Consider the following 17202-nt stretch of genomic DNA (forward strand, 5'->3'; position numbering starts at 1 on the left):
GAAGACTAAACTATTCAATACAAGTGCATGGTAAAAATTATACCACAAAAGGCGCAATAAGGGACAAATAGGATGGAAAATTTTTAAAAGAAAGTGACTAAAAAAAGACTTGAACTTACATTTTAAAAGGAAATCCAACGTTTTAAAAAAACTGACCCAAAACGGTCCACACTGAGAAATAATCTAGTAAAATAATTATGAAAAATACTTTAAAAAACACGAAAATCAAGCTGATATCATACTTTATCTACTGAACATTCACTGTCAGAAGACAGCAGAAAAACACCTAAAAAGTACTCAGGAAAGTATGAGTCAATAATTTTATGTCTAGCCAAGCAGCCCTTCATGAATAAATAAGGCTGTAGAGGAATGGTTTTCAATATGCAAAAACTCAGCTCTTATTCATATTAGCCCCTCTTGAAGAAGTAATGAGGACACATGGCAACCAAGAGATGACAGGACAAACGTCAGAAGACTGGGAACACTAATACAGTTAATTGTAAATTTAAGGTGAAAACAAGTAAACATACAGGTGACAGAAGGAACTGTAACTGTTACAACTCGAACACTGCAGGAATCAGAATATACACAAATAAATGAAATGACAGGAGTAGAGAACATAAAACTAGGATGAACTCACTGATTGCACCATACAGTAATAGACACACAGAGGTGAAAGTCAAGTACTGAAATTTTAAGCAAAATATAAAGATTAAAATACGCTATAATGGGTGAAACTAATTAGTAAAGGAGAGGGAGGAAAGAAAAGAATGAAGCTAATATAATAGTACATTGTTAAAGAAAACAAAAGACACTGCTTTAAAAAAGAAAGTTGAGGAGGACTTCTGGCCAAGATGGAGGCAAAGGTGGAAACACTGTACCTCCTCGTACAACAGAGTTTATGAACAACAAATATTTAAAAACCAGAACACATCCAAAACAGACAGAAAATTAAAGTGTACTGAAGTCCAACAACAACGAACCATTCATCCAGACCAGTAAGAGGGGTGGAGTCAGCAGCTGGTGGAGCTGGGTCACGCAGGAAAAAGCAGCTGGACCAACCCAGGCGAGTAGGCAGCAGTTGGCAGATCCCAGTAGTGGGGTGGCAATGGGTAGACCCAGTGAGGGCGCAAGGCGGCTGGCTGACCTTGGTCACATATTCACACGCAGATAAACCAGGCAAAGGAGCAGGAGTGAGCAGTGAGATAGACCACACAACCCAGGGCCCCAGCGCTGGGAAATGAAGCCTAAAAGCACCAACTGGAAAAACTTTCGGGGGTTGAGGTGTTGAGAGAGGCTCCCAGGCTCACAGAGAGTTTGCTGGAGAGACCCACGGGGTTCTGGAGGGTGCGCAAGCCCACACATCTGGGAACCAGCACCAGAAGGGCCCAATTTGCTTGTGGGAAGCAGCAGAGGAGTCCGAAATCCGAGAGAGAGCAGAAAAAAATGCCACTGCCCCTCTCTGACCCCACCCCTGCAAACAGGGTCACAACCCAGCAACCTGAGTTGCCCCACCCTGGTGAACACCTAAGGCTCCACCCCTCAGATGTAACAGGTGCGAACAGACCAAAACATTATGGCTCAGGAAGAAGAACAGCTCAAAGCCCCAGAGCCAATAGTTCTAAGCGACCACGAGATAGCCAACCTGTCAGATACACAGTTCAAAACACTGGTGATCAGGATGCTCACAGAACTGGTTGATTTTAGTCACAAATTAGAGGCTAACAAATGAAGGCTAACCTAAGTGAAATGAAGGGAATGCAAAGGAAACCAATAGTGATGGGAAGGAAACTGGGACTCAAATCAAGGGAGTGGACCAGAAGGAAGAAAAAAATGACCAAGTAGAAAACAATGAAGAAACAAGAATTCAAAAAATGAGGACTTAGGAACCTCCAGGACATCTTTAAATGCTCCAGCATCCTAATTACAGGGGTACCAGAAGGGGAAGAAGAACAGCAACAAGTGGAAAACTTATTTGAACAAATAATAAAGGAGAACTTCCCCAATCTGGCAAAGGAAATAGACTTCCAGGAAATCCAGGAAGCTCAGAGAGTCCCAAAGAATTTGGACCCAAGAAGGAACACACCAAGACACAGCATCATTACACTAGCCAAGATTAAAATGAAGGAGAGAATCCTAGAAGCAGCAAGAGATAAGGGGACAGTCACCTACAAAGGAGTTCCCATCAGACTGTCAGCTGATTTCTTAAAAGAGACCTTACAGGCAAGAAGGGGCCGGAAAGAAGTATTCCAAGTCATGAAATCCAAAGACCTACATCCAAGATTGCTCTATCCAGCAAAACTTTCATTTAGAATGAAGAGCAGATAAAGTTCTTCTCAGATAAGGTCAAGTTGAAGGAGTTCACCATCACCGAGCTTTTATTACATGAAATGTTAAAAGGACTTATCTAAGAAAAAAAGATAAAAAATATGAACAGTGAAAGGACAGCAAACTCACAGTTATTAATAACCATACCTAGAACAAAAGCAATCTAAGAGGACAGCTAGATCAGGAGCAGAACCATAGAAATGAAGATCACATGGAGGGTTAGCAACAGGGGAGTGGGAGGACGGGGGGAGAAGGTACAGAGAATAAGTAGCATAGACAGTTGGTAGGAAATAGACAGGGGGGAGGACAAGAATAGTATGGGAAATAGAGAATATAAAGAACTTTAGACACATGGACATGAACTAAAGGGAGAGAATGGGGGAGTGGGTGTGCAGGGTGGAGGGGAATGAAGGGCGGAAATGGGACAACTATAACGGCATAATCAATAAAACATATTAAAAAGAAAGTTGAGTATTACTTGAAGTTATAAATGACGGGAGATAAAAGGAGAAATACACAGAAACAAAGCAATAATAAGAAATTTAAATTTATTTCTACCAGTCTGAGAAAACAAATAAAAATAAATAAGAAAATAAATTATCTGAACATAATCAAAATGGTAGTGTGGATGGATATTCATGTAACACTATCAAATAATTTACCACATTTTTGAAGATTATTGAACTTTTGTAAAAATTGACCAAATATTAGGCTACAAAAATATCTCAACAAATTCTAAAAGTAGAAATATAAAACATTCTCTGATTAAACAACACAACAGAATGAGAAATTTATAACAAAATCAGAAAAAAAGAGATCTCCAATCTGAAAAATTAGAAAGTCTCACAAACAATACTGGATAAACAGGGAAATAAAAATAAAATTTGTGCTGTTTCTACAAAATATAAAATTACTACATATTAGAAGCTTTGGAATATAACTAAAACAGTGATGAGAGGAAAATTCAGTTTTAAATACTTTATCAGTAAGAAAATAATGAAAGTAAATGAGTTACTAATATAGCTCTGAAAGTTAGAAAAACAACTAAATTAAGCAAAGAAAAGTAGAGGGGAAGGGAAACAGCTAAAAGCATAAATTATGAAAATAAAAAACAGAAAGCAAGGGAGCAAAAAAAAATTCAAAATCTCTTTTGCTGAGGGCAGGGGAAGAGGGTAAGTCATCTGATTAAACTACTACCTCTCCTAATCAAGAGAAAAAATTAAAAGGACAAAGCAAAACATACAAGGTAAGAAATGAAGGTAAACCATAGGAACAGACAAAATTTTCAAATATAAGATACTACTTTATAAAACTCCACACAAATAAATATCAATAAAATAATTTTCTAGTAAGATATAACCTCCCAAAACTGAACCCAGAGAGCCTAAACAGACTTTCACAAAATAAATAGTTTTAAAAGAACTACCTACCTCCAAACAAAACACATAGGTCCCAAGAGTTTACAGGGAAATTCTACCAAATCTTAAAAGAGCGGACAATTTCAGTACTATTTAAAAACTATTGTACATTTAAAAAAACAGAAAACTTTAAAAATTTTAATAAAATGCAACATTAATACCAAAATGTGAAGACTGCCCCAAAAGAGAAGACTGCAGATCAGATTCATCCTACTTTTGTATTTTAATTAAAAGAAGTACTAACAGAATCCAGCATCACATTAGAACTCCAGAAACATTACTTTAGTTCAGTATTTGTTATAAAAAGAGAAATATCGTATCATTAGCTCCATAAGTATTAATTTATGGAGAAAATTCAACATCCATTTCTGACTAAAAGTACTTAATAGGAAGCAACAGATGCTCTTATGCATGTATGTATGCATAATAGGTATACATTATCCTTAATGAGGAAATACTAGAAGCATTCTTTCTAAAGTTAGAAATAAAAAGAAGGTGCCCATTAACCGCTAATGTTTAACATTGTCCTAAATGGACAATATAACCTGTTAGAGGTATAAAAATCCAAACGAAGAGGTAAATCTATCACTATCTGTAGATTAAATGATTATAACTAGATACTCAAAAAAAATTCCTTAAAAGGCAACTATGATCAATAATGGAATTCGTTGAGTCAGAAAAAAATGTTAGTGTATAGAAATCTAAAGCCTTCATGTATATAAACAATAGCCAGTTAGACCTATAAATGCATTTAACGGCAAAAATAAGGGAGAAAATATCCAGAAATGTATAAATTTTACGTGAAGAATACTTTAAAACATTCCTAAGAAAATAAAAGTAATCTTGAACGAATGGAATGGTATAGTATTTTCTTTGACAGAAAGATTCAGTGTTTTAAAGATGCCAGTTTGTCCTAACTTAATTTATTCATATTAGATCTCAATAAAACTAACAGCCTATTCTGTCATGCCTACCGGATCTAAACAAGGTGTTTCTAACACTTATGTGGTAAAATAAGTAACAATGGCCTAGAAAAACCTGAAACAAAAAATGAGACTAGTTCTATTAGATATTAAAAGTCAACAAACTATTGATCACTTTTAAGCGTGTGTGTGTGTGTGTCACACACACACAGGGATAAATTTTTATGCAGCAAAAACAAAAATAAGATTGTATCAAAGGCTTTTAAAAGACAAATAACAACCAACGGATACTGTATGTAATTCACATCACAGAAAAAGGGCTAATCTCTTAGAAAGCACTGTCAGTAAATGAGAAGACCAAATATCCGACAGAAAAAAAAATGGGCAAAAGATATAAACAGTTAACAGGAAAAAAGGTGGCCCTTTATATATTGTGAAAAGATGGTCAAATGGAAAACAAAAGCACATAGTGAAACTAATCCTTGCAAATCTGACAGACAAAAATAACAGGCTGACACCTATGAAGGCAATGGCATAAAGAAATAGGTAGCCTCAATCATTGATGTAAAATAAATATTTATGATCTTGGTGGAGGGCAATCTAGCAATAGCAATCTTAAAACTGCTATTTTGATGGGTGCCCCTGACCCATCAATTCCATTCCTTGGAATTTATCTTAAAGAAATACCTACATATATATGAAATGATGTTCTGAAATGGGATACACTTAAAAAACTGCCCTAGCATATCTAAAGGAGACTTGAAATACACTCCCCCAATGACACATCTCCACAATGGCAGATGCAGCTGAAAATAATGAGCAAACTATGTACTGATTAGAAAGATCCAGGGATCCTTGGAGTAATGGCTGATTCCAGGAATAGGGTAAGAAAAATAAGATGAGCCTGGAATATCTTGTTGTGCCAGAAAGCAAGAAAGTTATCAAAGACTAATGAATTATCAATAGGACATTGTGATTTTTCCACATAAGAATTCCATCTAATGTAAAAAGAGTAACAGAATTAGAAAAAATACCAGTTGATAATCCCTAGTGAAATAAGTGATTCAGGTAATGATGATCAATGAATGGAGTATCAGAAATTGAAAGGTTGACTGTAAAGTTTTAAAGGAGAGATCAGGCCTATTGATCTCTGAACATACTAATCAATCTTAGTATCATTAAAAAATGGGGCCATTAAATTCTGTGTGCCTAATATGATAAAAATATGAAGCACTTATAAAGTACTTTGATCTAGAATTGAACAAGGCCTCTAGGGCCGACTTTCATTTTCAGGAAATATAAGGGATAGAGGAACAAAGTAATGACACCACAAGAAAACAAAAACAAAGCTAGGTTTTTGGATATTCTACAGGACAACTGACAAGAAGCCAATGGCATTAAAAAAAAAAGAAAAAGAAAGGAAAAACCAAACAAAATAAAACCACAGGGAGGGAAATGGGACTACCACATTAAAAAAAGGCATTATAGCCAAATGTAAGGTATGAATCTTGTCTAGACACTGATTAAAACCAACGAACTATAAAAAGATATTTGAAACAATCAGGGAAATGTGATTACAGACAGGGTAGTACAGGCTACAAATAAATGATTATTTTCAATTTTCTTATATATGGCAGGGGCATTCTGACTGTGGGAGAAAACACCCCTATTTTTAGAGTTATGTACTGAATCGGTAGGGACGAGGTAACATTCTGGGATTTGATTTTAAACTACTATAGCAGAGGAAGAAATGGAGAGAGTTTGAGTAAATACAGAAAAATACTGACAATTTGGATAATGGTTATATAGGTGGCAGTTTATCATACTATTCTCTCTACTTTTACACAGGCTCAAAAATCTAAGAGAACACCTAAAAATGCATACAATCAGCTCCACATCATGCATCAGCAGTAGGCACAATGCTACGGGTCATAATGACCAGAAGACTTCTCTTCCCGTAAAACATGCATTTTATAATGAAATAATGACTTATGGTTAAAAGAGCAAAAGTGAGTTATAACAGAAGACTGCTCCGCTAATCATGTCAAAGCTTTTTTTATTTGCTTTCATAGCAAAACAGGACAAGTTCTGTGTAAAGGTTTTCTAAATGAAAGGTATCATAAATATAAGGGTTTTCCAGTATGTCTTAATATACGTCCAAATATTACTTCGAGACACCAGTACATATAATTAAACACAAAATGCACATATACATATTACACACAAACAAGCCATACTGAAATAAACTATTTAATACAGAATTTGGTTTTAGTTCCCTTACCATCAATATTAAGCATCATTTTCCACATGGCAGGCCGAACAGATTGATGGAATCCAAACCACACTTCCCTGCCCCCTCCCAGAGGGTGGTCATATCCTTCTGGAGCTGAGAAAAAGGAACGCCCCACAGGTGTATATCTGCAAAAAACAAAATAGCATGTTCAATCCTTCCTTCCTGTGTAAGTATTTAAATCTGCAGAATAGGTGATCCTACAGCATGTTACCTATACTATCATAATGATGCTTGTCATTATGAATATATGAAACTAAACATTTTCCAATTTTTGAAAACAAGCAGCCATTCTAAATAAAAAAAAGTCAGCATCCTTCACTGAAATTCTCTATTGTTACAACTAATGTTAGTTAGAATAAGAATAAATTTTATTTAAAATACTTTCTTAAAAATAGATTTAAAAAGTTAACAGTTCCAATCTTTTTTTTTAACATTTCCAATCTTAAAAAATGCTATAGTAAATAATCATGGATCAAAAAGGTATTTCTATAAATGTGTTTGTAAGGCATAACGCTTTCTTTATAAAGACACAGCTTATCTGATCCTTTATATATAAGCACAGATACACACATACACATGAGGTGCTAGTATGATTAAAACAACAGCCATTTTAACACAATTTAACACTACTGTATTAACAATAAAATAACCTTTAAAAACAAGGGGATTTAACTATAAGAATATATCTAAAAATATACCAGTTACTCAAGATTTATAGCTCCTAGGAGAAAGGGTTAGACATTTCTCTAAAAAGTATCCATTAGAATAGCTAAACTAGCCCTGGCTGGCATGGCTGATTGGACTGAGTGCTGGCCTCTGAACCAAAGGTTGCCAGTTCAATTCCCAGTCAGGGCACATGCCTGGGTTGCGGGCCATGCCCCTGATAGGGGGTGCAGGGTGCAGGAGAGGCAACCACACACTGATGTTTCTCTCCTTTCCCTGCTCTCTCTCTCTTAAAAACAAACAAACAAACAAACAACAACAACAAAAAACCAAGCTAAACTACCATATTTTTCGGACCATAAGATGCACCTAGGCAAGAAAAAATTTTGAAGCAAAAAATGTGGTAAAATATTTAATAACATAAATGACATAATATTTCGCCAATGTAAATGTAAACAGAATTCAACAGCAGCATTAACTATTATTCCTCCCAAATTTGGCAGGGGGTGGGGTGGGATGTGGGGAACTATGAGTGCATCTTATAATCCGAAAAATATGGTAATAAGGCGTATTAACTGTGACAAGTCAGAATTTTCTGCAACTTATATCTGTCAATGAACTTGTATGTATGCTATTATTCAACTGAAATAATAAAAATATGGAACAACTGAAAGTTAACCAAAGGAGGCCTGCACAACTCTTGGGTGGAAAGTCTTCACATTTAAAATCTAAAGATAAAAAATAAGCCAAAGAACCCACTTCATGGAGGGCAGATGTCGTAGCACCACATCAACGGCATGGACAGGATTAGTGCTGATTGGCTTGTCTAATTCCAGTGGCTCAGGCAAGGTCCGTCCTGTCAGTACTTCATGTAATAGGTGCCAACTCACCCGAGAGACAAACTTGATTGACACCTTGAAAGGTCGATCTTTTCCACCTTCCCCAGGTAAAGTTACATCTAAATCTACCTGTTGATGGGAAAAGATTTATTTGATAAAAGTTGAAAAAGACAAATACAATTATTTCTAAGTTTAACTTATAAAAATATTTAAGAGAAAAAAAGACAAATATAATTAAAAAACCCAATCTAAATGTTAAATCAAGAGACTAAAATTTAAATGACAGTTATTTATGCCAAAATTATTTGTCACTGCAAAATACTGGAAATTGCCTAAATGCCCAAACATTTGGGTAGCTATAAAAAAACGATGAGGAAAATGTCTTGGAATTGTTATGTAATGACTTCCAAGCTAACCTGTTAAGTGGAAAAGAGCAAAGTACAGAGGATTACAAATAGTATGTTATCTTTTATGTGAGAAAGAACGGGAAAATGGAACAATTTTTATGCATCTGTTTATTTATGTAAAAACAAACACTGGATGCGTAAACCAGAAACAAGGAAATTGGTTACTCTGAACGGGTGGGAAAAAGCAAACTGGAAGAAATAAAAGAGGAATTAACAATTCAGGGTGTATTTCTCAGTATAGTTTTGACTTTTGAAAGCATGTTAAAGTTCTATATATTAAAAATTAAAAATAAAATCAACAAGGCTGGAGGAAAAAGACTAAAACTGAATATAAACAAAATCAAATGAAACCAAATGCATTTCAAATGAATAATACACCACACCAAAAGAAGAGAAAGCAAGAAAGAAAACACTAATCCAAGTAACTTTTTTAAAAAAATTAATTTATTTATTTTCAGAAAGATGAGACAGGAGGGAGAAAAAAAGGGAGAGAAACATCAATGAGTGAGAGAAATATTGATTGGCTGCCTCTTGCAGGCCCCCAGCTGGGTACCTGGCCTGCAACCCAGGCATGTGCCCTGACTGGGAATCAAACCAGCAACCTTTTGGTTCGCAGGCCAGGATTCAATCCACTGAGCCACACCAGCCAGGGCCCAATCTAAGTAACTCTTGCACACCATATACTGACTCTACTCTCAGTTGGGAGTTTGGAAGAGGGGTGAGTAGGGAAGAATGGCCTACAGAATAAAACTCTGAACTCTTATTACTAGGTTTGTTTTCTGCAGTGGTATGGTATAGTAATTCAGATACTGTTTTATATGTACTGTAGGATCAAACACATAAGCAAAAGTGGTGATGTTTTGGGGAGCTAGGGGATTAAAAAAGATTCAAGTATTTGTTTGTTTTTAAATATATTTATTTATTTATTTTTAGAGAGGGGAGGGGGGGGAGAAAGAGAGGGAGAGAAACATCTATGTGACTCTTGAGTGCCCCCTAACTGGGGACCTGGCCCACAACCAGGCATGTGCCCTAGACTGGGAATCGAACTAGTGACCCTTTGATTCAGAGGTTGGTGCTCAATCCACTGAGCCACACCAGCTAGGGCAGAAGATTCAAATATTTAATGTGAAGAATTAAGGAAGAATCCTATGAGGATAGACTAGAACTGGAAGAACCAATTTGAAGTCATGATTTTCAACATACAACAAACTGTATGTTATATACAAACAGTGGTACTTGTAGGATACCTAAAAGTCAGGTTTACTGTATGCCGTGTAGCATTTGTTACTGTCTGTTAGTTGGATCAAGTATGTATGTGTGTATGTATGTATTCCTACCTCTGTCCACTGGAAGGGCCTGGAAGCACACATACCCCAGTAGCAATGAGCACATGCAATAAACCAGAATTTGGTTTCTAAACTGTGTTCTCCAACTAAAAGAAACCAGTCTTCCTTTGAGAAATGGCAGTTGCAGGACTTATGCAGGGAAAAAAGATAAGATGAGCCTGGAACAGCTCGTGCCACAAAGTAAGGAAGTACTCAAAGGAAAAAAAAAGATGTGTATCATGTCAAAAGGACACAGGAACCAATTTGAGCAGTCAAATTAAATAGAATAAATACACAGAGGAGAAGAAAATCCTCTTCCTTACTGTAGAATATCACCTAATAAATGTAGAAGGAATGAGATAATTAGGAAATCACCATTACTATACAGAAATAATTTTCCAAGCAAGAATCATCAATTATTTAAAAAGTCTATTAAAAAAGACAGAAAACTGTACTTGAACAATTAAAATAAAAAAGAAAATAAAAGTAAAAAGTCTATTAAGAAACAAGATTCTTAAAAGTACTAACCATATCAAAATTAAAAACTTCTGTGCATCAAAAGCAGTAAAGTGAAAAGGTAACCAATAAAATATGAAGAAATATTTGCAAATCATATACCTGATAATACATAAAGAATTCCTAAAACTCAACAATAACAACAAAACTCAATTAAAAAATGGGCAAAACACTTGAATACACATTTCTCAAAAAAAAAACAAAAAAAAAACCCCACAAATGGCCCATAAGCACAAAAAAAGATGCTTAACATCATTAGTAATTAGGAAAATTCAAATCAAAACCACAATCAGGTATCACTTTATACACATTAGGATGGCTATTATCAACAAATAAGAAAACAACAAGTGCTGACAAAAGTGTAGAGAATTTAGAGACTTCATGTACTGTCGGTATAAATATAAAATGGTACAGTTGTTATGAAAAGCAGTATAGTGATTTCTCAAAACATTAAAAATAGAATGACTACTTATGTGATCCAGAAACTCCACTTTTGGGTATGTACACAACAAAACTGAAAGCAGGGACTAGAACATGTATTGCTACAACCATGTTTACAGCACATTATTTGCAATAGCCCAAAGGGATTCATCAATGGATGGACAAACAAGAAAATGTGTACACACACACACACACACACACACACACACACACACACACACAGAAATGTTATTCAGCCTTAAAAAGGCAGAAAAATCCCTACACATGTGACAACAAAGATGAGCCTTGAGGACATTGTGCTAAGTGAAATAAGCCAGTCACAAAAATATATACACATATAATTCCACTTATATGAGGTAATGGGAGTAGTCAATTCATAGAGACAGAAAGTAGAATGGTTGCCAGGGAGGGTTGATGTTGAATGGGTACAGAGTTTCAGTTTTACAGGATGAAAAGAGTTGTGGAGATGGATGGGTGGTGATGGTTGTGAATATACTCAATGTCACAGAACTGAACTTAAAAATAACTCAGATGGCCCTGACCCATGTGGCTCATTTGATTGGTCATTGTCCCACAAAGCTAAAGGTCACTGGTTCGATTCCCAGTTAGAGTAAATGCCTTGGTTGTGGGTTCCTAGTTGGGGCACCTGTGAGGGATAACCAAATTGTTTCCCTCAACTAACTGGTATTTCTCTCCCTCTCTTTCTCCCTTCCTTCCCCTCTCTCTAAAAATAAGTAAATGCAATCTTTAAAAAAAGGCTAAAAGAAAAAATATTTAGGACATTAAAAAGTGTTAAGAGCTTTTTTTCCTTTAAATGGTTCGAATAGTAAATTTTATGTTGTGTATTTTACCACAATTTCTAAAAAAAGTTATCTCTTCACAAGATCAAGGAGAAAAAGAGTCACTTTGACAGGAGAAACCTGGAAGATCCTAACTGAACCAAGCGATCAAAGATAACATCACCATTAATGGAAGAAATACATATTATGTGCTTCTCGATATGATGCACCGATAAGGAAAGAACACATGTAATATTTCTGCCAAAAATGCTTAATCAGTATCTAATAAAGAGGAAGCATCAGATAAACAGTCTGAGGGACAGTCTAAAAAAAACTGAAACTCTGTACCCATTCAACATCAACCCTCCCTGGCAACCATTCTACTTTCTGTCTCTATGAACTGACTACTCCCATTACCTCATATAAGTGGAATTATATGTGTATATATTTTTGTGACTGGCTTATTTCACTTAGCACAATGTCCTCAAGGCTCATCTTTGTTGTCACATGTGTAGGGATTTTTCTGCCTTTTTAAGGCTGAATAACATTTCTGTGTGTGTGTGTACACATTTTCTTGTTTGTCCATCCATTGATGAATCCCTTTGGGCTATTGCAAATAATGTGCTGTAAACATGGTTGTAGCAATACATGTTCTAGTCCCTGCTTTCAGTTTTGTTGTGCACATACCCAAAAGTGGAGTTTCTGGATCACCTGCCTGCCATCTTCAACCATGTTAATGTCATGGAAGGAAGGAAGGAAGGGAGGAAGGAAGGGAGGAAGGAAGGGAGGAAGGGAGGGAGGGAGGGAGGGAGGAAGGAAGGGAGGGAGGGAGGGAGGGAGGGAGGGAGGGAGGGAGGGAGGGAGAAGGAGAGGGAGGGAGGGAGGGAGGAAAGAAAGAAAAAGGCTGGGGAACTGTTCCAGAACAAAGACAACAAGAAAGACATGACATGTAAATAAAAACATAATCCAGGACTTGATTCTGTACTAAAGGGAAAAATATGCTAAAGGACATAATTGGAACAAATGACAAAATTAGAATATGGGTTGTTGATTAGATAAAAGTATCATATATCACTGTAAAACTTAGTAAAGTTGATAACTGTACTATGGTTTTTATATTTGTTCTTACGGAATACACATTAAAAAGCATGGTACATGCAACCTACTCTTGAGTGGTCCAGAAAAAATAAGTATATATATCTCTATATATATCTATATATAGATATATATAGATATATATAGATATACCTCTATCTATTAGATATAGAGACAGCAAAGCGGAGAAAGAAAGAGAATAATAAAACAAATGTGGCAAATATAAAGAACACTGGTGAGTCTTAGTAAAGGATACACATGAGTTCTCTACATAATTCTTACAAGTTTTCCATATGCTTGAAATTATTTCAAAATAAGAAGTTAAAAAAGATAAATGATAAAATAAAATGAAAATAAGTGCATTTAAAAGGAGACACTGAAAAAATATAGCTTTCCGAAAACCGAGCACACATCTTACCCCAGTAGTTGCCACAGGAAGTGGATTGGCTGTGTAAAGGCTTCTTTTTCCATCATAAACTGGTCTACGGTCCCCAAATATAGTTACTTTAAAATGCTGAACCATTGAGTCAACCACCTCCCTAAAAAAGGGAATACAGTCACATAATCCTCTATATGATGAACTTTGAAAAAATTTAGCTAAAGTAATTTCTTACATTATTTAAAGCTATCAAAATTCTAAGACAATCACACATGATAAAATTTTTGCTTTCAGAACTATGGCTTAGGATACCAGAAGGGGATGATCTGAACTTCACAAAAACAGAGAGGAGTGAAGTCAGGGAATTACTTAATCGTTCTGGGTCACAGTTGACCTGGGAAATACTAACCTCAGAGACTAATCCAAGATCCCTTTCACCATCACCTGACTCATTCACCTCTTATTGTCAGAGTTTGTGTGCTCAAACAGCAACTAGGACATATATCTATGGGAACACTTACTCCATTGTATTAGAGTTATTATATATTCCACTTCTAGTAGACTGTGAAATTCTTGACAGCAATAAACACAGCTGGACCTCACACCACCCCTATCCTTTTACCCCCCGCCCCCCAACTTTTACCATAGTATTAGCTAGTAAGGATATTTTGAAACCTGTTTTTACCCAGCAAATATTTTTGTCCCACATACTTACATGGAAAGATATTCAAGACATACTTTAAAAAAAAAAATACGGACTACAGAGAGAATTACCAAATATCCAATAGTCAATATTTATTTTATATACACATTCTTTGTGAAAGCAGCAGAAAGATATCCACAAGGATAGAGACCAAAATACACACAATGGCTGATACCTCTGGAGAGAGAGGTGGAGAGAATCTACAAAATTTTATTTTGTTTATATGAATCTAAAATATATTATAATAAAAGTATACTTACATAGTACTGGTATAATTTATAATACACTTGAAAGAATTTAAAAAAAAATTAAGCCCTGGGTAGTGTGACTGAGTGGACCGAGCCTGGGAACCAAAGGTCCCAGGTTCGGTTCCCAGTCAGGGCACATGCCTGGGTTGTGGGCCAGGTCCCCAGTTGGGGGCGTTTGAGAGGCAACCTATCCATATATCTATTGCACATTGATGTTTTTCTCCCTCTCTTTCTCCCTCCCTTCCTCTCTCTATAAATAAATGAATAAAACCTTAAAAAAAAAGATTCAATGCTAGCCTAGTCAAGTGAATAGATAAGAGGGAAAGGAGAAAAAAAGTGTTTTCTGGAACAAAATAGTTAAGCTGATTTGATACCCAGAGCAATTATCTCCATGTTCAATGATTCTATATTCCCCCTCTTTTCTATTTTAGCAAAATTATTTAAATCAAGTCTTTTCCAGACCAAATTTTACAACAAAGATTTCATTCACTGATCAGTTTTTAGGTACAAAACAAATGTCAAAGATTTCACCATATATTCCCCATATCATATATGGTTATCCTCCTGTTTATTACTACTTTTTAATTACTGGTACCTCTGTCTTTTCACTTATCCAGATTCGAAACATGGTTCATCTCTTCATTCAATTAGCTGCTGATTCCACCCCTCTGCAGTTCTTTCTTTGCATATATTTTTATTTTTTTAGAGAAAGGGGAAGGAGAAAGAGAGAGAAACACTGAATGGTTGCTTCTTGCATACCCTCAACTGGGGACCTAGCCCACAACCCAGGCTTGTGCCCTGACTGGGAATTGAACCAACACCCTTTGGTTCACAGGCTCTCATTCAATCCACTAAGCCATACCAGCCAGGGCTGCAGTATTTCTTACATCAGTCCTTTATTTTCTATTCCTCAGTACTACTATCCTACATTAAAACTTCATGTCCTAGTATTGATACCTGAATTATTTTTTTCTTGTTTATGTCTTTAATTTTTTTCTTCTCTAACCCAATTTACATACCACTGCCAAATGAGTCCCCCAATTCCCCTTGTACTCCTTAGGTACAAAAGGTTAAGTTAATCACACTCCTCAGTGTATGGTACATTATCATCATTCATCTGGATAAGATCCCTCCTCTGATTTCTTTCCTTCCGTCTTCATTTCTTTTGCTCAAACCCATTCCCAGTAAGTTATTTCTTCTAATGTGTTGATGAATATCCTTCTGTTTGTATATACTCCTACCTTTACTCTCTGCACTAGGTTTTTGAAAACAAGTTGCTTTGGGATATCTAGTTGTTTGATTGATGCAAAGTACTCCACATGTTGTCTATTCACTGCCAGCTACCAAAAAACAAAGCTACCATGCGGTACCTCATTTTATGGCCCTCTATGAACCTGTGTGAGAAGTAATCTCTGGTCATATTCCTAGAAACAGAACTATTAGACCCAAGTGAGTTTTATCAACTAGATGGTGAACTGCCAAACTGCTCTCCATAGTGGCTGCACTAATCTATACTCCTGGAGATTCCTATTTCACTACATCCCAGACAAGATTTGGCATTATCCAATTTTGCTTTCTTATTTTTGCGAGCCTAGTGGGCAAAACTAAAGGCTTATTTTAATTCAGGCTTTTCTTATTAAAATGAATTTGAGCATCTCCTCGTGTGTCTGTTTCTTCTTTTATGAATGCCCTATTTGTTTCCTTTGCTTTTTCTCTGTTTGGGTACCAGTCTTCTTATCGAATTAAAGTAGTTTCTTTGACATTCTCAATATTAATTCATTAACAGATTTAGTTATTGCAAATATCTCCCCCAAAACATTACTTGCTTGTTAACAAGATTCATGTACTTGTTGAAATGAAATTCTTACTGCTGTATCAAATTAATAATTATTTTCACCTTATGGTTTCATGTTTTTGAGGGTTTAAGAAATACTTTCCAAATACTACATCACAAAGATGCGTTCAGTTTTATTAACTTTATGGTTTTATATGCATTATTGTGGTTGTTAATCTGTCTGAGGCCCTTCTTTATAAAGAGTGCTATGTAAGAACTCAATTTTATTTTTCCCCTTACTGTGAGCCAGTTTTCACATACCATCTACTGAAAAGTCTGTAATAACCAGTCAATTTATAATTCTATTTTATAATTTAAAAATTTTATCTTATTGATTATGCTATTACAGTTGTGCCAATTTCCCCCTTTGCCCCCCCCCCCCCCCCCCCCCCCACTGCCCAGTACTTCCTGTTTCCTCTGGTAATCTCCCTACTTTAGTTCATGTCCATGGGTCATGCATACAAGTTCTTTGGCTACTCCATTTCTTATACTGTTTTTACTACCTCCCTGTCTATTCTGTACCTACCAATGTGTACTTCTTAATCCCTGCATCTTTCCCCCATTTTTCCCCATCCCCCTCCCAAATGATAATCCTCCAAATGATCTCCATATCTATGATTCTGTTTCTGTTCTGCTGTTGCTTAGTTTGTTATTTGGATTCAATTACTGATAGCTGTGAATTTACTGCCATTTTAATGTTCATCGTTTTGATTTCCTTTTTCTTATATAATTCCCTTTCATATTTTATATACCAATGGCTTGGTGACGATGAACTCCTTAGTTTTACCTTGTCTGGGAAGCACTTTATATGGCCTTCAATTCGAAATGATAGCTTTGCTGGATAGAGTAATATAGGTTGTAGGTCCTTGCTTTTCATTACTGTGAATACTTCTTGCCCATCTCTTCTGGTCTGCAAACCTCCTTTGGAGAAATCACTTGACAGCCTTATGAAAACTCCTTTGTAAGTAACTATTTTTCTCTTGCTGCTTTTAAGATTCTCTACTTATCGAC

At 35.8% G+C, this 17202-nt stretch overlaps 1 protein-coding gene across 2 annotated transcripts in view; it reads right to left on the reverse strand.

The window, feature by feature from the left end:
* Positions 1-17202, reverse strand: part of AGO3 (argonaute RISC catalytic component 3) — a 122204-nt gene that overhangs the window by 70488 nt on the left and 34514 nt on the right. Inside the window, exons 3-5 of one of the 2 annotated variants that reach the window (XM_053660093.1) lie at positions 13446-13566; positions 8385-8593; positions 6951-7087 (exon numbers count right to left, since the gene is read on the reverse strand). In XM_053660093.1, coding sequence (XP_053516068.1) covers positions 6951-7087; positions 8385-8593; positions 13446-13566 — 467 coding nt within the window. Of the gene's footprint in view, positions 1-6950; positions 7088-8384; positions 8595-13445; positions 13567-17202 lie in introns of those variants that run through there. The other variant, XM_053660094.1, reaches the window with a different exon arrangement.

This window comes from Artibeus jamaicensis, unplaced genomic scaffold (assembly GCF_021234435.1).
Source record: "Artibeus jamaicensis isolate MK-2021 breed Jamaican fruit bat unplaced genomic scaffold, CSHL_Jam_final scaffold_847, whole genome shotgun sequence".
In the NCBI taxonomy this organism is placed as follows: domain Eukaryota; kingdom Metazoa; phylum Chordata; class Mammalia; order Chiroptera; family Phyllostomidae; genus Artibeus; species Artibeus jamaicensis.